General features: G+C 39.5%; 2 protein-coding genes and 1 long non-coding RNA gene across 3 annotated transcripts; 2 read left to right on the top strand and 1 right to left on the bottom strand.

Annotated features, from left to right (window-relative positions):
* The first annotated feature begins 5,642 nt into the window (after positions 1–5,642).
* Positions 5,643–6,167, top strand: LOC138888631 (uncharacterized). The gene has a single exon (XM_070170528.1). The coding sequence runs from the start codon at positions 5,643–5,645 to the stop codon at positions 6,165–6,167; it is 525 nt and encodes a 174-aa protein (XP_070026629.1).
* An 889-nt stretch (positions 6,168–7,056) lies between these two features.
* LOC104211717 (uncharacterized) lies at positions 7,057–10,592 on the bottom strand. The gene is made up of 2 exons (XR_707213.2): positions 10,290–10,592; positions 7,057–7,771 (listed from the first exon to the last, which is right to left on the bottom strand). It is a non-coding gene; the product is annotated as an uncharacterized lncRNA (long non-coding RNA).
* Positions 10,593–13,467: 2,875 nt separating this feature from the next.
* Positions 13,468–14,028, top strand: LOC104211722 (uncharacterized). Its single transcript, XM_009760819.1, has one exon. The coding sequence runs from the start codon at positions 13,468–13,470 to the stop codon at positions 14,026–14,028; it is 561 nt and encodes a 186-aa protein (XP_009759121.1).
* Positions 14,029–20,645: the final 6,617 nt, after the last annotated feature.

The following is a 20,645-nucleotide window of genomic DNA, read 5'->3' as shown; positions in this document are numbered from 1 at the left end:
AGGGAGCTGAAAGCAACAGGAGTCAGCAATCAGAAACAAAATCAGCAACCAAAAACAACAATACACAGCCTCAAACTCAATCTATATCTCGATTTAGAAGACCAGAAATTTCCCAAAAATTTTTGCCTTAACTTTTGCGAAAATCAGAAGAGGGAGTAGCTACCAGTGAAAACAATAGAGCTGAACTTTTTGGGGTATTTTTAGGGTTTGAAAATCTCTCTAAATGAGTGAAGAAAGATTCTGTTTATAGGTCTAAAAATTCCATATGCTGAAAAGGATAAGAAAATTATTCCCTTCAGCCACAAAGAGCATCTTTCAACAGAATTGGACAGTTGGCTGCCCCTAATTGGTTTCACTATTTTGTACTAGCCAAATAAGGCCAGCTGCCCACATTCTAGAACTTTCTCACATGGCCTTATCTGAATTTTCTATTTATACTAAACGACATCTAGCACTGAGGATAATGAATAAACAAACAAGGCAAACTATAATTAACCCAAAGACCTAGCTGGATTACTGTCTTTAAAAAAACTAATTTGATTTTCTTTAAACGCCTAAAATTAACTAATAATTAATGATTGATAATTAAACTAACAATTAAACTAATCACAGACTATTGTCGGAGTTTAAGAAAAAAATTGAAAAAAAAAGAAAGAAAACAAACAAAAAAAGTGGAAAAACAACAGTGAGCGGAAAATGGCAAGGAGAAGGAGGTTAAGCCTAAATGAGATAACAAAACTAGAAATATACCTAAAGGTGGAGGATTCTGAGGCGGGTTTTTGAGTTGGACTTTGAGATAGCTCGAAATTAACCCCAAATATTTGGGTTGAGTTTCGAACTACCAAAAGATCTTGAACATGCAGGAAACAGTTACCCTCTTTTCTCTATTTTTTTCTTTTCAGATTTGAGATTTGACGAATTCAAGGGGTTGTTTGGGGAAATCATTAAGGGATTTGGGTTTAAGGGAGTGTGGAGGTCATATGGTGTAATTTTGAGGTTATTTGGGTGACCTAGGTTTCTTGGTGGAATTCCAGATCTGAAAAATGGCAAATTTGGTCGTTTTTTTGGAAATCAGCTAGCATGGTAAGGTTTAGGAAGGTGTAGGGAGTATGTGGTAAAATTTTGGGTGAGTTTAGAGTGTTGCCGCCGCCGTAAGGCAATTTTCGGCGGCGGAGATAGTGAAGGATTTAGCGGCGGCTAAGGTTTGCAAGTTAGAGACGGGGGTGAAATGAAAGGGTTATCCAATGTGTGGGGGTATTAGGACAATTATATAGATAGATGAGGGTTAGTTCCCAACCGTTAGATCATTAAAGATCAACGGTTGGGATCAATAATGGCCAAACGGCGTCGTTTTGATAACTAGGGAAAATTAGACCGAGCATAAGGACTGGACTGGGTGGAACTGGGTCAAAAGAGTTTTGGGACACTAAATTTGGTCTTTTGGGTGGCCCAAATCAAAATTAGCCTTTTTGTTTTTGTTTTCTTTCTTTTCTTTAATTTTAAATAAAAACCCTAACTAAATTAATCCTAAATTAGTCTAAATTATAAAATCAAGCTAATTATCCATTTACAAAATTGATTAATCCTAAATTACCAAAGAGAAAACTACTCATCTAATGTTAAGAGCCAAAAATGAACAATATTTGTGATTTTTATTTTAATCAACAATTAATTAACCAATTAATTCTAAAATACGAACACAAAACTTAATATGCAATGCATGAATTTTTGATTTTTTTTTGGGGGGGAGGGGGGTGTATTTTCTATGCTTTTAATGTATGCAAAAATACGACTAAAATGCAAACACTTGAATAAATATTCCTAAAAATTCTATAAAATTAAAATGAACTACAAAAAATCTATTGTTTGATTCTGTAGAAGTATTTTGGGTCGGGCAAAAATCACGTGCTCACAGGTGGCAGTCTTATCTTCTTGGCAGACCAGCAAGTTCTCCTCCCATGACTTGGGACCAGTTTACACAGCTTTTCTTGGACATGTATATTCCACCCTCTTAGAGGGAAGATTTGCGAGGTTAGTTCGAGCAAGGTCAGATGTCAGTGACTGATTATGAGGCGAGATTCTCTGATTTGTCTCGCCATGTACTTATGATACTTCCTACCGACGCAGAGAAAATACGGAGATTTGTTGCAGGGTTGCACCCCAGTATTCGGGCTAGTATCGCCTGGGAGGTTGAGAAGGGTACTGATTATTAGCTAGTAGTGGAGATTGCTCGGAGGATTGAGGGCTACTGCCAGAGGGGTAGAGAGCAGATGTAGTAGGACAAGAGGACCTGTTTCTCTGGAGAGTTTAGAGGTGCCCCGGCTAGGGGCAGAGGTCAGTTTGGGAGGGGTCAGCCTAGCTGGCCCACATATCCAGTACCACCACCTCCTTGGGGTGCTCTAGCGCGATCCTATTTTAGTGTTATGCAAGAGAGTTCTTACCGCCCACCAGCTCATCAGGGTTCTTTTAGTGCCTATTTCAGTGCCATGCCAGAGAGTTCATATCGCCCACCAGCCATCCAGGGTTCTTCTAGTGGATATTCAGGCCATCAGGGTCATACTTCGGGGCAGCAGTCTATGGTACTGAGAGGTTATTACGAGTGTGGAGATCCGAGTCACATGAAGAGATTTTGTCCCAAATTTCGGGGCAAGGTAGCACAGCAGGGTCATCATCCCATGATTATATTACCAGTTGTCCGACCACCTAGAGATAGGGGACTTGCGGGTAGGGGTCGTCCTAAAGGTGGAGGCCAGGTATGGGGAGGTCAGCAAGCTATTGCTCAGCTAGGTGAAGGCTAGCCAGTCGGTGCTCCAGCTAGATTCTATGCTTTTTCGGCCAGACCAAATGCAGTAGCCTCAGATACCGTGATCACGGGTATTATTTCTGTTTGCGGTAGGGATGCTTCGGTGTTATTTGATCCAGGATCTACCTATTTATATGTATCATCTCTGTTTTCTCATTTCCTGGATATTTCTCGTGAGTCTTTGGGTACTTATGTTTATATGTCTACTCTTGTGGGCGATTTTGTGGTTGTGGATCAGATCTATCAGTCCTTTGTGGTCATATTCTATGGTTACGAGACTAGAGCGGAGCTTCTATTACTTGATATGACCGACTTCGAGGTCATCCTGGGCATGGATTGGTTATCCTCATATCACACCATCCTTGATTGTCATGCCAAGACTATTACCTTAGCAATGCTAGAGTTGCCTAGATTGGAGTGGAAGGGCTCGTCTGTTAGTACATCTAGTCGGGTTATCTCTTTTCTGAATGCCCGACATATGGTAGAGCATAATATTCCATCTCCTCTTGAGCACCTACTTCGAAGGTACTCCTAGATCTTTGCTGAGCCTACTTCACTACCTCCTATCAGGGGTCCATTTGATCATCAGATACCCTTGCAACCAGGAGCTAAAGTTGTTAACATAAGGCCCTACAGGTATTCAGCGATGAAGAAAGACATTATAGAAAAACTTGTTCAAGAAATGCTACAACAAGGGATCATTCAATACAGCAACAGTCCTTTTCTTCCCTTGTGGTACTTGTAGGCAAAAAAAATGGGTCTTGAAGGCTATGTGTAGATTACAGGGAATTGAATCAATGTACTATCAAGGACAAATTTCGTATACCAATCATAGATGACTTACTAGATGAATTGGCAGGTGCAATAATTTTTTCTAAAATAGACTTGAGGTCTATCACCATATTAGAATGGTGAAGGAGGACATTCTAAAAACAGCTTTCAAAACACACATGGGCCATTATGAATACTTGGTAATGCCTTTTGGGCTAACCAATGCTCCATCGACCTTCCAGTGCTTAATGAATCACCTATTTCAGCATTTCTTAAGGAAATTTGTCCTAGTGTTCTTTGATGATATTCTAATATACAGTGGCAACTTGCAAGATCATGTTATGCATCTCCAACAGGTCTTTGATACCATGGTGCAACACATCTTGTTGGCCAAACAATCCAAGTGTGCTTTTGGAGTTTCTAGGGTGGAATACTAAGGTCATTTCATCTCTGCTGAAGGTATTTCCACGGATCCTAAAAAGATTGGTGCAGTGCAGCAATGGCCCACTCCTACTAGGGTTAAACAATTGAGAGGTTTTCTTGGATTGGCTGGCTACCACAGGAAGTTTATTAAGAGATATGGACTCATTAGTAGGCCCTTAATTGAGCTGCTCAAAAAGGACAATTTCCATTGGTCTGAAGCTGCAAAATAGGCTTTCAAGGAACTGAAGATTGCCCTCGCTTCTACTCCTGTCTTGGCTTTACCTGACTATAGTATCCCATTTGTAGTAGAGACAGACACAAGTGGTACAGGTATTGGGGCTATCCTTATGCAGAATGATCATCCAATTGCCTTTATCAGTAAAAGACTTACTCCGAGGCACATCATTCTCTCAGTTTATGAAAGGGAATTGTTGGACTTAGTCTTTGCAGTGACTAAGTGGTCACACTATCTCCTAGGACAGAATTTTATTGTACGGGCTGATCAAAAAGCTCTTAAATATCTCCTAGAGGAGAAGCTACATACTGATTCTCAAATCAGATGGCTCGTCAAACTTCTGTTATTTGACTTTTAAATCCAATAAGAAAAAGGCAAGGAAAATGTGGCAGCTGATTCATTATAGAGGGTCCCAGGTGATGAGCTTATGACCTTGATGATAACTGCAGTACCTGAAGAATTATGGAAGGAGATTCAAGGCAGCTAGAACATTGACTCTGAGTTGCAAGCTCTCATCAGCACCTTGCAGACCAAAAACATTACACTTAGCTTAATAACCAACTAAGGAGAAAGGGCAAGTTAGTTATTGGTAGTGACAGCACTTTGAGGACCAAGATCTTGACCTTACGGCACTCTACACCAGCTGGAGGGCACTCATGCATTGATGTTACTACCAGAAAGGTCCTAGCTTATTTTTATTGGAATGGAATCAAAAATAATATCCTTGATTTTGTCCACAAATATTCAATTTGCCAAATGAACAAGTATAACACCAGTGCTTACCCTGGCCTTTTGCAACCCTTGCCTATTCCCTCCCTACCTTTGACTGATATTAATATGGATTTTATTAAAGGATTGCCCAAGTCTAAAGTCAGAACTGTTATTTGGGTCACTGTGGATAGGTTAACTAAATATGGTCATTTTATTACCTTAAATCATCCTTACTATGCACAATCATTGGTGCCTATATTCTTGGATCATATCTATAAGCTTCATGGATTTCCTGCCACAATGACCAGTTATTGGGAACCCATTTTCATTAGCTCTTTTTGGCAAGAATTCATGTCAGTCCATGGAGTTACATCGCAAATTTTCACTATTTATCATCTTCAAACTGATGGGCAAACGGAGGTCCACAATAGATGTTTGGAGACCTATCTAAGATGCTTCTTTAGAGACACTCCCTGTGATTGGTCCTCTTTCTTACCCTTAGTAGAATGGTGGTATAATTCTAGCACTCACTCTGACATTCAAACTTCCCCTTTTGAGTTGCGATATATCTATCCTCCTCCATTGCATCTGACATATCTTCTCGGTGATTCCTCTTTAGATTCTATTGAAGAAGTTGCCTTGCTCAGGGAATTTAAGTTGCAGCTAGCAAAGTTTCATTTGGCTAGAGCATAGCAGAGGATGCAAAGCCAGGCCAATGCTCATAGAACTGATAAACAACTTGTTGTTGGTAATTGGGTTTTTGTTAAACTCCATCTCTACCGGCAATCCACCTTGTCTACTCTTCCATACCACAAGCTTACCTCCAGATATTTTAGCCCTTATCCAATTGTGGAAAGAGTTAGCTCTGTTGCCTATAAACTACTCTTACCTCCTGAACTCCAAATACACCCCGCCTTCCATATTTCCCAACTTAAATTCTACTATGACCTTTCTTCTGAAATCGTTCACCCTCCTGTCATTAATTTTTTCAATCCCTTATGTCCATTCCCTGAAGCTATATTTGCCAGAAGGCTCATCAAAAAGGGTAACAAGGTTGTTGCCCAATGCTTCGTCAAATGGAAGGATCTGGACAATTCATATGCAACATGGGAAGTTGCCGCTGCTTTGAAGACCGGGTTTCCTTCTTTCACCCTTGAGGACAAGGTGTTGCTCATCGGGGATATTGATACACAAATAACAGCTGCAAGTGACGTAGGTAGCTGATTAGGCAGCTGACTAGACAAATTCAAATGGCAGCTAGGCCTCTTCTTTCATATTTCAGTTTGGCGGGAAAGTTAGTTAAGATAGTCACACTTTATATGCACTTGTTATTTTGAATTCCTTTCAATTGTTAATTAATATAAGTAGGGTGATTGTAATAGGGACCTTATGCTATCGTAATACAAATCTGATTTCTCTTCTTCCCATTCTCTCCTCTTCTTTCTCCTTCCCTTATTTTCAAATTCACTATTCCATTGCTCAACTTTATACCAAACTAACTACGAGACATCTCCTTTTGAGAAACTGCTGCCGGATAAGTTAGTGATGGGCAAGTCCCAAATTCTTATCATAAAAACTAATACACCATTCAGGCAAATTTAACACGGTTAAGTTATAAATTAAGCTGAAATATATGTATTATTTAACTATTAGTATTAGTAATAAAAAGAGTATATGAAGACATGTATCATGTATTTATTGGATTGATGCAAATATCGGCTGTGAATAAGTTTTTACCAACCCTATGACTTTCAGTTTTAGATTGCTCATGGATTATCTCTACCAATATAGAGAGTTATACTATCCATTCTCAACACTGTCAAACATAAAATTAGCAACGATATAAAAAATTCCAGCTTCCTAGTGCCAAGCTCGGCTGCTAAATAAGAGATACTCGTCACATGCAAGACTTGGTCCACATGGCGATGGCATTCTCCGTCAAAACCAACCCTAGAAGAACATGACTGGTTGGTAGTACAAAATCTTTTGCTTTAACGAGAAAGTAGCTGCAAGAATTTACAAAAAGCTAACTCACAAGCAAAGGTATCACGCACAAGGCCATTGTGAAGTCAAAAGTTAGACAAACAAGCTGTCCGCCACGAGCTACTAGAAGTCTCAAAGAATGATAGTTTTGCTATTAATTTTTTGTTCATTTGCACCTAATAATGTTATCTTTACCAGACACTAATAATCACATCATCTTCAAGTTCATGTTCCACAGAACTTAACAGTCGGCCAGCCCTCCCCAGCATCCATGAGTTGAGTTCATCCCAACAGAGACAACTATTAACAGATGTTAAACTGTTTCCTCGCACCAAATTATACATTTTAAGAATACAACCAAACTAATGACCACCCAATAGACCCAAAAAACCTAAAGAAACACTTTGGATTGCGCTTATGCCCCTCAGAAGAAATAGAAATATCATATATATAGTACTAAATTATTAGCCAGAAGCCAATGATTTGCTAAAAGAACTTAAGTTTTCCTTTGCCCATGTGAGCTTTCCCATGCTCCACATAACATGCTGCTTTTTGAGTCCCTGTCAAGCCAGAACATGAGTCACCAGCCCCAGCCCCCAGAGTGACTGCAAAGTAGAGATAGATAGTGCAGAGAAAAGCTAGGAGGCCAAGCGCAGTTAGAAGGAATCGGTGGCGCTGAAGTAATGTTGAGCAGCTTCCGAACTCGTCACATCGGGAATATTGTCTCTTGAGTGAGGCTGAAGATGAAAATGCTGTCTGTGTCTGTGACCTTCTATGAGGAGAAGTTATTATGCTGTCAAGAGCCATAACTTTTACAGTGAATCTTCTGCAGCCGATCACAATTCCTGCATATATTTCAATCAACATGGTAAGCACCAAAAGCATCAACAGAAAGCATAGAGCATTAAGAAGTGTTGACGGACTTCAATATGGAAGTGAAATATATTTAGATTCAATGACAGTATGTTGGATTTTGCATTTGTTGCTGCTGATATTTGATCTACCAGAATAATAAGTATTTTAGTCAAAGGAGGAATCTTTGTTTAAATTTAAATTTAATAGGATAAGTTGGTTGAGATAGTTTAGGTTTTTGAATTTGAATATTTATTCTCCTAATTCTGATTTTATGCAGATTCTGTTCTAAAATTGGCTATATAAAGCCTTGTTATGCTTAATAAAATTATTTGAAAGACTTTTTCAATCAATACTTTTAATTTTTTTGCTGCCCCATCTTTTAAAAAACCAACAGTAGTATCAGAGCTTCATTGATCTTACGGGATTGGTGAGTTCTTCCAAAAAACCATTTTCAAATCAATTTTAATCAATATCAATTTTTAAACCCATTTTCAAACATGGCAAGCAGCAGTCTCTCATTCAATGCCCCACAAACTTTCACTGATGAAAACTTTCGAATTTGGTCAGTGAAGATGAAATATTATTTTGAAGCTTTTGAAAAATCAAAGGAAGTTGTGATCTTTGCAACAAATAAACACAATGAAAAAATAGAGAATGCAAGATTGAAATTGTTGAGCATTTTACATGTTAATTTTGAACCTACTTTTGCTGCTATATATTACATAACTTTGAAATGCATGAATTTTTCTTCTGAAAAAGTTTTTCACTACCAAGCCAAGATCTGGAGAAAAATCAACATTGGCTACCTACTTGAGATCTTTCCACTTGTTCCTTATGTGATAAAATTTTTTAGATTGTTTTTATGCGCAAAACCAAAAAGATAAAAAAAAAAAAAAACAGAAAGAAATTGCATATGGATGCAAGTTCAAAAACACTTGAAAGAATGCACAAGCACAAATTGCCAAAGTAGAAATTGAGGAAGATCAACCCAATGCAGCAACAAAAGCAAGGAGGAGTGTTGGATTTTGCATTTGTTACTGCTGATATTTGATTTACCAGAATAATAAGTATTTTAGTCAAAGGAGGAGTCTTTGTTTAAATTTAAATTTAATAGGATAAGTTGGTTGAGATAGTTTAGGTTTTTGAATTTGAATATTTATTCTCCTCTGCAGATTCTGTTCTAAAATTGGCTATTTAAAGTCTTGTTATGCTTAATAAAATTATTTGAGAGACTTTTTCAATCAATACTTTTAATATTTTTGCTGCCCCATCTTTTAAAAAACCAACACAGTCAACCCCAAGTAAAGCACCACAGATGGTGGAGGAAGAGAAAAACACAAGTGTGGTGAGCAAAACAACATAGTAACTGTATTTTATGCAATTTCTCAAAAAGATTCGCCCCAAGCAACCCCAAAGGATGTCTATATCAGTAGTAGAGAGACGAAATATAATATTAAAAACAGGATGAATAATATACAACAAAGCAAGAATTACAGAATGGCAATGATGAAAGTAGAAGTAATGGCAAAGACAAGGGCTCGCAAAATAGGCATCTTATGTCTTTCGTCCTTCTTCTTACACTAAATTGGTTAGATGTGCAAATTATATAGATAGGGTCAGAGGGATCAGGAAAAAGATAGAGATGTAAATTATGAATAGCCAAGAATAACCTGGGAGAGAGCATGATGAAGATGATTACTGCTCACTTAGTTTTGGTCACAACTATGAATAATAACTAACATGTTTAATTGAGATTCATCTAATTTACTTGTTCATAATCAATTTTACCAAGAATGGTTTCATACACTATCCATTTCTAAAGGAAAGGGGAGATCCATTAAGATGGGAAATACATCAAATAAAGCAATATATTCAGGCATTATTTACTAGCATCTGTGATTGATTCCTATAGCCACTTGGACTGAGTTCATGCACCATCACGGAATTGTGGATTCTTCCCCACAGATAAGATGATACTCAGTAGATGATGGCAGCATCAAAAAAAAATCTAGAAAATGCCAATGCAGAAATCCACTTTAAAGTTCAAATTGGGGAACTAAGCTAAATAAGTTTTTGATAGAGGGGGGAACTAGGTCCAATTACTCCTTCGATAAACTTAAACCATTTCTGTGTAGGAGTTTGAAAATTATAAACCCAATAGCAGAAATTCAGCATGCAGATAACACGCTCACTAGCAGTCATTCAGAGTACACAGTGGCATTAGGAATTAACATATTTGACTCTATACTCCAAATTGGGAAAATATGTTCAAAAATCCTATTGACATTAAATCTACAGAATCACAAAAATCCCTATGGATCTTAATTCAATAGAACCTAAGTTGAATAGTTCCCAAAAAAATCTAAAGGAGCAAGTACAACGAACAGTCAAAATAATGGAGAACTCAATTAATTGAATTAATGATAAAAATCGATACAACGAGCCAAAATATTCGGGGGGGAAATGTTAAACACAGCAGATCTGAAAAAATGAAAAGGATGTACTTACGATTGAAGCAAAACAAAAATGAAAGGAGCCGTCCAACCGATCGGAGCAAATGCGCTGGGTTAAAGCAATTGTCCTTTTCGTTATCAGGAAATTGATTGAAGGGAGTAAAACGATCTCCCTATTTTCACACGAAATAGCCTATTTCCGCAAATGTGAGAGAGAGGAACAGCCTTGTGTCGCGGCACGATGAGAGGAGAGCTGCTGGCGACAACACGGAGCGTCTACGCACTTTCTCAATGTTAAGAACATGAGAAGGAGAGAGAGAGAGATGAAATTGCAATATTGCGCGTACGAGATATGGGCACTTTATATAATTGTCAGCTTTGGGACTTTTTGGTTTGCTGTTTGGTGAAGCTGGAATATTATTTATTTATTTTCAACTGGAATATTATTACTGATATCGGTTTTGTTTGACCCTTGGGTTGATCCAAGGGTCGGATCTTCATTTTAACTCCTGTACGCCCCGGTGGTGCGCTCCATGTATTTCTCCTCCTTTTTTCTTTTTTCTTTTTCTTCAGTAATTCGCTCCATGGGTGGAATCTTGGCGGTGAGAAATTTAAAAATAGCCAGATTTACAACTGGTCATTCAAAAATACCTCAATTTTAAAAGTAATCGAAATTTAGTTATTTTTCATGTAAAGATAAATCTGAGCGAAAACACTGTTCAAAACCCGAAAAATACGCACGTATATTATACTAGAGTTCCAGCATAAGTATGCTTGAACTCCAGCATATTATACGAGAGTTCCAGGATAACTATGCTGGAACTCCAGCATAATATGTTGGAGTTCCAGCATAAGTACACTAGAACTCCAGCATAATATACTGGAGTTCCAGCAAGTATAAATGTCCAATATAATATACTGAAGTTTGGAGCACCGGTGCTCCAGTCTCCTGTATATTATACAGGAGTCAGCAAAGTATACCGGTCCAGCATAATATGCTGGAGTTCGTACACAGATGCACCGAACTCCCGTATATTATGCGGGACTGGTCTTTGTTGCAGCAAAATAGTGGCTATTTTTCATTAACTTCGTAAACGGTGGCTATTTTTGAATGACCAGTCTGAAAACTGGCTATACCGTGCTATTTTAACATCTTGGTGGGCGTTTGGACATAAGAATGGGGCATTTGCATTTATACCCGCTTTTTGTGTCACATTTTAACTTGTGTCCGCTTTGCAAAAACAATTGCAAATGCACCCGCTTTTTCGCATAACTTCAGCACACAGGGCTGAAGTTGCAAAGGCAATCATGCAAAACTTCAGCATTCTAGTAGTCGGGCCTGAAGTTCAGCTCTAGAGCTGAAGTTTTTGTATTGTAACTGAAAACTTCAGCTCTATAGCTGAAGTTTTTGTGTTGTAACTGCGAAACTTCAGCTCTAGAGCTGAAGTTTTTGTGTTGTAACTGGAAACTTCAGCTCTAGAGCTGAAGTTTTTGTGTTGTAACTAGAGCTGAAGTTTTTGTGTTGTAACTGAGAGATCTTGTTCCCTACTAAATGAAGTGACAGATCTTCGTCCACTGACATCCAGAGATGGTTTTCTGCCAATCATTGTATAGTACATGTTACTTAAAAAAGAAAACGAAGACACTGGAAAGATAACTGCAGTTCCTCTGTTGATGTTCTCCCAAGTTCTAAGCAAGGAAAAAGTCTTTCCTTCTTTTCAAATTAAGCATTGAATATAAGAAAGCAATTCTTTCTTTTCTTGTAAATCAATGGGATAAATGAAGCTTTCTCTTGAACAGATGGGTATAAATACCAACTCTGAAAATGTAAAATTATCTCCTCTTAATCTTTCTGTGCCTTTTTACTGTAGCTTCCAAGAATGAATTTTGTGATATATTAGTTAGAGAATATAGCACTCTCTTTTGTCTCATTTTGCTCGACCTGGCTTGGGTTTCACAAAGTTTGTGCAGAAATATTTAAATAGAAGCAATTGCCTTACAAAAATGCTTTCCAACAGTGAGCAATCCAATACAAACCTTACTGGTAACTTAAACTTTTTTTTAAGACTAATTTGCTGTAAATTTGGGGCAGAAGTATAATTGTCAAACTGTTCAATTAAAAAAAAATTGACCTTATAACTAAAGCAGCGTTGCTTCTGGAGATAAATACCAATTTATTTTGTAACTTGAAGAAGAAAAGGAGGAGGAGAAAGAGGACTGAAGTTATTTAAAAAGTGGGTACAAGTTAAAAGTTTTAAAAAAATGGGTATAGGTTAAATAGGGCGCCCGTGCAATTTTAAAATTCCAAAATAGGGGGAAAAAATTTCAAGTGAAAATGGTATTTGAAATTTAGAGTAGTGTTTGGACATGAATATAATTTTGGGTTGTTTTTGAAGTTTTGTGAGTGATTTGAGTGAAAATTTTGAAAAAAAGTTTTTTAGAGTTTTTAAAATTTTCGAAAATTTCTAAAATGCATCTTCTAGGAAAAATTGAAAAATTTATGAACAAATGCTGATTTCGGGAAAAAAATTGGAAAAAGGAGAAAAAATTCTCCAAACGGGCTCTTAATTTGACCCTTTTTATTTGATTTTCCTTTTCTCTTCCTATCCATCTATTTCGAGAAGATAACTTGAGCTTTTTCAAGATTTATGATCTGATTGATCATCTCACACCTTCTAGAATCTAGAGCGATAAATAAAAGGGATCAAGCCAATTAGATGACGGAGACATTCCTTTTTGTGTTGGCAATTAGAAGCTCAAATGTACTCCCCGTTATTTAGTTTCCCAATTTATTAAATTTATATCTATATTATATTAAAAGAAGGGTAGTGAAGCATGATGTTAAGCCAAGTAGCAAGCTAAAATAAAGCTACTTGGCAATTTTAAAATAACATTAATAATTAAAAAAATTGTAGAAAATTCTTATGGACATGAAATGTTGAGAGTACAAGGAAGGCACTTATAGCTTGGGATAGATTGTGTTGTCCAAGGGTAGCAGGTGGTTTGAATTTGATGGATACAGGCACATGGAACAAAGCTGCGATGTGCAAGCTACTATGGAACTTGTGTAAAAAAAAGGATAAATTATGGGTGCAATGGGTTCATGTATACTATAAAAAGTACAATCCTGGCTGGGGGACTGAACCAAAGCAGGTATCTTGGGTGATTCAAAAAATCTTTAAATCCAAGAAATATTTTGCAGAAGCTGGTTACACAAAGGATGATGTATTAGAATGAAGACTTTCAGTATTAAAGATGTGTACTTGAAGAATAGAGGAGAATTCAGTAAAGTTTCATGGAGAAGGATCATCTGGAACAATGCTAGATTATCAAAATGGATATTCATGATATATTTGGCTGCTCACAGAAGACTCCAAATAAGAGACAGATTGAAAAGGTGGGGATGTGTAGAAGATGACTCATGTCCGTTATGCAATGCAGAAGCAGAGACCATGAATCACTTATTCTTTGTATGCCCATTCTCAAAGATAATATGGGTTACTATGTTACGATGGCTGAAGATTGTTAGACCAGTTATGGATTGGGAACATGAGCTGCAATGGGCTGAACAACACTGTCGTGGTAGAAGTGCAGCTGCTGAAATCTACAGGATGATACTGGTTGGTAGCATATACTATATTTGGCAAGAAAGGAGTGCTAAAGTCTTTCAAGAAATACAGAGAACTGCTGAAACAATTACTAGAAGTTTAGCACAAGATATACATTGTAGAGGAAATGTAAAGAAATGCTTGAAAAGGAAACTGATTGAATTGAATTCTTATCCTACTGTTTAGTGAAATGTATAGATAGAGATACGGGGAGATTAGAGGAAAGGAAGAAGTAGCTTAGTCTATGGCGTATGTCCAGAACAAGCTATAGCAAATCAGTGTAAAAATTACTTGGTAATAAAAGTTTTAGTTACCAAAAAAAAATTAAAAATTATAAATGGAAACATAATTAATGGAAGTGCTTGAATGAATCTTATACATAATCTAAATAGATCTTAGACAAATCTAATATATATATATATATATATATATATATTTGTATCTACATATATATCTATATCTATATTTATATCTACATATATATCTATATCTATATTTATATCTATATATTGATTCACTCATAGATTTTCTTTTATATTAACTAGAATTATGAAGGTAAAAATTTAATTTAAAAACTATAAAAGAAAAAAAGAAAAAAATATAGAAAGACGTAAATTGAGATAACCTATGTCTATTTATACTTTGGAGCAAGTTAAAATATAAAATAAAACTAAAATTTACTTAAGATATTAAAGATTAATTGACTTTAAAATTTTAAAAAATTCAAGCAGCAAAATTAGATCCTATATAAAGTATACAAATTATTTATAAGGTATTAAATAATGAGCAAAAAATATTTCAATAACAAGAATAATAAAGTCATATTAATATTGATAAATCGGGCAAACGAATATTTTATATGTAAATATGTGACGACCCGGCCAGTCGTCTCATGAGTTACCGCTCTGTTTTCCCCCACTTCAGCTACTTTATGATTCGTTATCCGTGTTTTATGTGATCGGGTTGATTAGTTTGAGTTCGGAGAGGATTTTGGTAAGAAATGAGACACTTAGTCTCTTTTAAGAAGGCTTAAGTTGAAAAATTCAACCAGATATTGACTTATGTGTTAGAGGGATCGGATGTGAGTTCCGATGGTTCGGTTAGCTTCGGGAGGTGATTTGTGACTTAGAAGCGCGATCGGAATAGGTTTTGGAGTTGTAGAGAAGATGTAGGCTTGAATTGACGAAATAGATATTTGGCAATTTCCGGTTGATAGGCGAGATTTTAATATAGGGGTCAGAATGGAATTCCGAGAGTTTCAGTAGCTTCGTTGTGTCATTTGGGATGTGTGTGCAAAATTTCAGGTCATTCGGACGTGATTTGATAGACTTTTTGATCGAAAGCATAATTTAAGAGTTCTTGGAGTTCTTAGGCTTGAATCCTATGTTAAATTGATGATTTGATGTTGTTGTAAGCGTTTCGAAGTGTTGAACAAGTTTGAACGATGTCATGGGAAGTGTTGGTACAATTAGTTTGAAGTTTCGGAGGTCCCAGATAGGTTCCGGGATGTTTTAGGCCGAAAATCATAGCTGCAACAGTTCCAGGAGGGTTGCAGGCCCCAAAACTCACCCACGCGGTCCGCACAAAAATAAGTGCGCCTGCGGTGAGTGCAGTGAGGACCGCACAAAAGCGGGCGCGGGCGCGGTAGGTGTCGTGCGGACCACACAAAAGTGGGCGCGGCCGCGGTGAAGAAACGTTCTGCTGGTCCTACTTTGGAAGCTCATATCTTTTGATATATAAGTAATTTTGAGATGATTCAAAAATCCAAGTTGTAGCCCTTCGTGTATAGTTTCCAGAAAAGTAAAGATATCGCAATTTAGACATCTGTAGCGAACGTTATAGCCAAAATACTAAAGCATGTCACTGCAGAGGAAGGCCTGTGCGACCGCGGTTGTTTTTGCGCGGACCGCACTGGCTAGCGCGGACCGAGGTCGATTTGATGCGGCCCGTGGTGGCGGAAATCTGAGGGGTACTCTATAAATACGAGGTTTTGGATTTTATTTAATATTTTGACCTAGAGAGCTCGGATTTTGATGATTTTTCGAAGGTTTTTCAAGAAATTCATCGGGGTAAGTGATTTTAACTCAGATTTGGCTGGAGTACATGAATCTATCACTGAATTCATCATTTAATTCGTGATTTGGGATGTAATTTGGGAAGAAAATTGTGAAACCTTTCAAAAATGTAAAACGATGATTTGAGGGACCAAATGGTATCTGAATTGGATAATTTTGGTATGGTTAGACTCGTGAGAGTATAAGGATTCTAGTTTTGTGAATTTGGTCAAATTTGAGACGTGGGCCCGGGGCTCAGGTTTTGGTAATTTCGGGAACAGGGCCCTTTGTTGATTGTTTTCGCTTGGGCTTTGTTCCATTAGCATATTGTGACGTATTCGTTCTGATTTTGGATAGATTCGACGCACGTGGAGGCCGATTTGAGGGGCAAAGGCGTCGCGAGCTAGAGATTTCGCCGATTCGAGGTGAGTAATGAATGTAAATGATGTCCTAAGGGTTTGAAACCCCGGATTTGCACATCGTAGTGCTATATTGAGGTGAGACACGCGCTTGATGATGAGCGCGGGTCGTTTACATTGGGGATTATGACTTGGTCCATCCCGAGTGATGCTTCTACTGCGTATTTGATTAAAGCTTATTTGTTATCATCATTATATGGACTGATTGTCATATTTGGGCTTCTTGCCAATTCTTTGAACCCTCCGGGGAGTTTATTTACTATTTCCTCACTGTTTGACTTACTACTTGAACTCAGTCGTACCGTTTTCTACTGTCTTACAACTCAACCACTTTTACTCGATTTTTGAAACTAAAAGATATATTAAATGATGTTTTGGGCTGAGAACTACTATTTTACTATTGCCCGAGGGGCTTATATGATTTCTGGACTGAGTACGGCCAAGGGCCAGATGTGAGGATACTATGAGATCGGGCTGCGCGCCGCAACAGTGTTATATTGATATTGATATGAGGCCGAGGTCCTAGATTTTATGCCACGGGATGGCTTGATATTGCGCGTGGACCGCAAGGGGCCCCTCCCGGAGTTTGCACACCCCCAGTGAGCGTCGTCGACGATAAATAAATGGAGCGGGCTGCACGCCGCAGCGGGTACTATAGGGTAACGTTCTATGTGTTGATTTCTCTTTATGTGTCTGTCACTTAACTGCTTATTTGTTGTAGTATTTCTACATTTCTCTTCCATTGGTTTATTACTCTCATATTACTTGTTTTAAACTGCCGCAGTATAGATTACTCTGTGTTTTCCGTAATTTCTTATTCTCAGTCATTATTTATGCTTATTACTCACTAGGTCGGAGTACTCACATTACTCCTTGCACCTTGCGTGCAGATCCAGGTGCATCTGAGGTTGAGTGAGGATTATTTCAGTTGAGCAGCGCATATCCGGGAGCATCGAGGTAGCTGCATGGCGTCCGCAGCCCTGATCTCTCCCTTCTATCCTTGTTATTAATTAGTATTCCTTAGATGAACATGTATTAGGTTGTTAAACTTGTACTAGAGGCTCGAGACTTGTGACACCAGATCTGTATGGGCTATGTAGTGGTATTATCATTTGAATTTTCGCATATTTAATTCGTTGTCTTCAACTCTTATTGGAGTAATTTAGCAATTTAATTTGTTAGCTGATAATGACTTTTATAAGAAAACAGAAAGGGTTGTTAGTGGTCAGGCTTGCCTAGCAATGTGTTGGGCACCATCACGACCGGGGTTGGGATCGTAACAAGTTGGTATCAGAGCCTAGGTTACATAGGTCTCGCAAGTCATGAGACGGTTTAGTAGAGTCTCGCGGATCGGTACGGAGACATTTGTATTTATCCTCGAGAGGTTGTAGAACCTTTAGGAAAAACTTCACATTCTTGAAATTCTTGTCGTGTGACTTTGTTGATCCGAGAACTAAACTTCTGTATTCCATTCTCTCACAGATGGTGAGGACGCGAGCTACCAGACGAGGTGGACGAGCACCAGTGCCACCAACTGAGACCACTAGAGGCCGTGGGCGTGGTCGTGGCAGGGGCAGAGCAGCAAGGGTAACACCTGTAGATCCACCATCTGCCCTAGCTCCGGATCAGGCTCCAGTTACGGATGCTTCAGCAGCACCAGTTCAGGCACCAACTGTGCCCATCGTGATTTCGGGTCTTCATGAGGCCTTGACCCAGATCTTATCAGTTTGCACTGGCCTGGATCAGGCAGTTTCAGCCACTACCGCAGCAGCTACCTCACAGGCCGGGGGAGGCAATCAGACCCCCGCTGCTCGCACACCTGAGCAGGTAGTGCAGGGACTACAGACGTCGGGGGCACCTCCAGCTTAGCCGGTTGTACCAGTTCAGGAGTTCGTAGTACCAACTATGCCGGACGATGAGTAGCGTCGTCTTGAGAGGTTTGGTAGGCTCCAGCCTCCGTTGTTTAGTGGTGCTGAGGGCGAGGATGCCCAGGGTTTTATTGACAAGTGCCAGCGGATGCTCCGTACAACAGGGATTCTTGAGTCTAGTGGTGTGGCATTTACCACCTTTCAGTTCTCGGGGGCTGCCTTTACTTGGTGGGAGGATTTTGAGAGGCGTAGGCCGGTTGGTGCAACACCCCTTTCTTGGCAGCATTTCTCCGCTCTCTTCTTAGAGAAGTATGTACCGCAGTCCCGTAGAGAGGAGTTGCATAGGCAGTTTAAGTGGTTGACGCAGGGGGGTATGACCGTGACCCAGTATGAGATGAGGTTTTCTGAGTTGGCTCGTCATGCCATTTGGATGATTACGAAAGATCATGAGAGGATCAGGAGATTTGTGGATGGACTTAACTACCATCTCCGTATTCTGATGACTAGAGAGAGTATTAGGTGCTACGTTCGAGGAGGTGGTTGATATCGCTCGTAAGATTGAGATGGTTCACCGTCGGGAGCGAGAGGAGAGGGAGGCTAAGAGGCCTCGAGGATCGGGCAGTTACAGTGGTGCTCCTTCGAGAGGCTAGTTCCAGCATGGTAGAGGTCGTTTTTTCAGGCCTGCTCATTCGGCTCGTCCAGAGTATCGTGGGGCATCTTCCGATCGTGGTAATCATGGGTCTTAGCAGGGCCAGCTTTCACTCAGCACCCTTCCAGCTCAGTGTTCGTCTCATGCCCCATTAGCTCAGGGTTCTTTTGCGCCGAGTGCATCAGCTAGTCACTCCGGTGCAAGGGGTTCCCTTTAGTCCCCATCTCTAGCACCGGGTAGTTGTTATAAGTGCGGAGAGTTTGGACATATGAGGAGGCAGTGCCCTCGATTTCGTGATGGTCAGCCTCAGTAGAAGGGTCAGCCCTCGACTTCTGCTCCAGTTACTTCACCACCCGCCCAGCCAGCTAGGGGTAGAGGTCAGGCAGCCAGGGGTCTCCCTAGAGGGAGAGGTCGATCCGGCGGTGGCCAAGCTCATTTCTATGCTATTCCAGGTAGGACAGATGTTATTGCTTCAGACGTTGTCATTACAGGTATTGTTTCAGTCTGTCGTAGAGATGCCTCTGTATTATTTGATCCCGGTTCCACTTATTCTTATGTGTCCTCATATTTTGCTCATTATTTGGGTATGCCCCGGGAGTTTCTTGCTTTACCTATTCTTGTGTCTACCCCGGTGGGTGATACTATTGTCGTGGACCATGTGCACCGGTCATGTGTTGTGACTATTGGGGGTCTGGAGACCCGAGTCGATATATTGCTATTGAGCATGGTGGACTTTGATGTTATTTTGGGCATGGATTGGTTATCTCCGTGTCATGCTATTCTAGACTATCATGCTAAGACAGTCACTTTGGCTATGCCGGGTGTACCACGGATCGAGTGGCGTGGCGTGACTAATTATGTTCCTAGTAGAGTGATCTCTTTCTTGAAGGTCCAGCGTATGGTTGGAAAGGGTTGTTTGTCATATCTAGCATTCGTGAGAGATGTTGGAGCTGAGACTCCTAGCATTGATTCTGTTCCAGTTGTGAGGGATTTTCCCGATATTTTTCCTGCAGACCTGTCGGGCATGCCACTGAACAGGGATATTGATTTTGGTATTGACCTGGTGCCGAGCACTCAACCCATTTCTATTCCGCCGTATCGGATGGCACTAGCAGAATTGAAAGAATTGAAGGAGCAACTTCAGGAACTCCTAGATAAGGGGTTCATTCGGCCTAGTGTGTTACCGTGGGGTGCACCGGTTCTGTTTGTGAAGAAGAATGATGGCACAATGAGAATGTGCATTGATTACAGGCATTTGAACAAGGTAACAATTAAGAACAAGTATCCTTTGCCTCGCATTGATGATTTATTTGACCAGCTTCAGGGAGCGAGGGTGTTCTTTAAGATTGATCTCCGTTCAGGCTATCATCAGTTGAAGATCAGGGATTCGGATATTCTTAAAACTGCTTTCAGGACCAGATATGGTCATTATGAGTTCCTTGTGATGTCTTTCAGGCTAACCAATGCCCCAGCAGCGTTCATGCATTTGATAAACAGCGTGTTCCGGTCTTATCTCGATTCATTCATCATAGTCTTCATTGACGATATTCTGGTGTATTCGCGTAGTCAGGAGGAGCACGCGGAGCATTTGAGAGTTGTGTTGCAGAGATTGAGAGAGGAGAAGCTTTATGCAAAATTCTCCAAGTGTGAGTTTTGGCTCAGTTCAGTGGCTTTCTTGGGGCACGTGGTGACCAGCGAGGGTATTCAAGTTGTTCCAAAGAAGATAGAGGCGGTTCAGAGTTGGCCTAGACCGTCCTCAACCATAGAGATTCGTAGCTTTCTTGGTTTGGCAGGCTATTATCGCCGGTTTGTT

This window comes from Nicotiana sylvestris, chromosome 3 (genome assembly GCF_000393655.2).
Source record: "Nicotiana sylvestris chromosome 3, ASM39365v2, whole genome shotgun sequence".
Classification (NCBI taxonomy): Eukaryota; Viridiplantae; Streptophyta; class Magnoliopsida; order Solanales; family Solanaceae; genus Nicotiana; species Nicotiana sylvestris.
The sequence above is the reverse complement of the archived record's forward strand: the minus strand, read 5'-3'. Positions and strand labels throughout refer to the sequence as shown.

Coding starts and splice junctions, on each gene's coding strand:
- LOC138888631 (XM_070170528.1), top strand. CDS start 5,643: ATGCAAAGCCAGGCCAATGCTCATAGAACTGATAAACAACTTGTTGTT.
- LOC104211722 (XM_009760819.1), top strand. CDS start 13,468: ATGAAGACTTTCAGTATTAAAGATGTGTACTTGAAGAATAGAGGAGAA.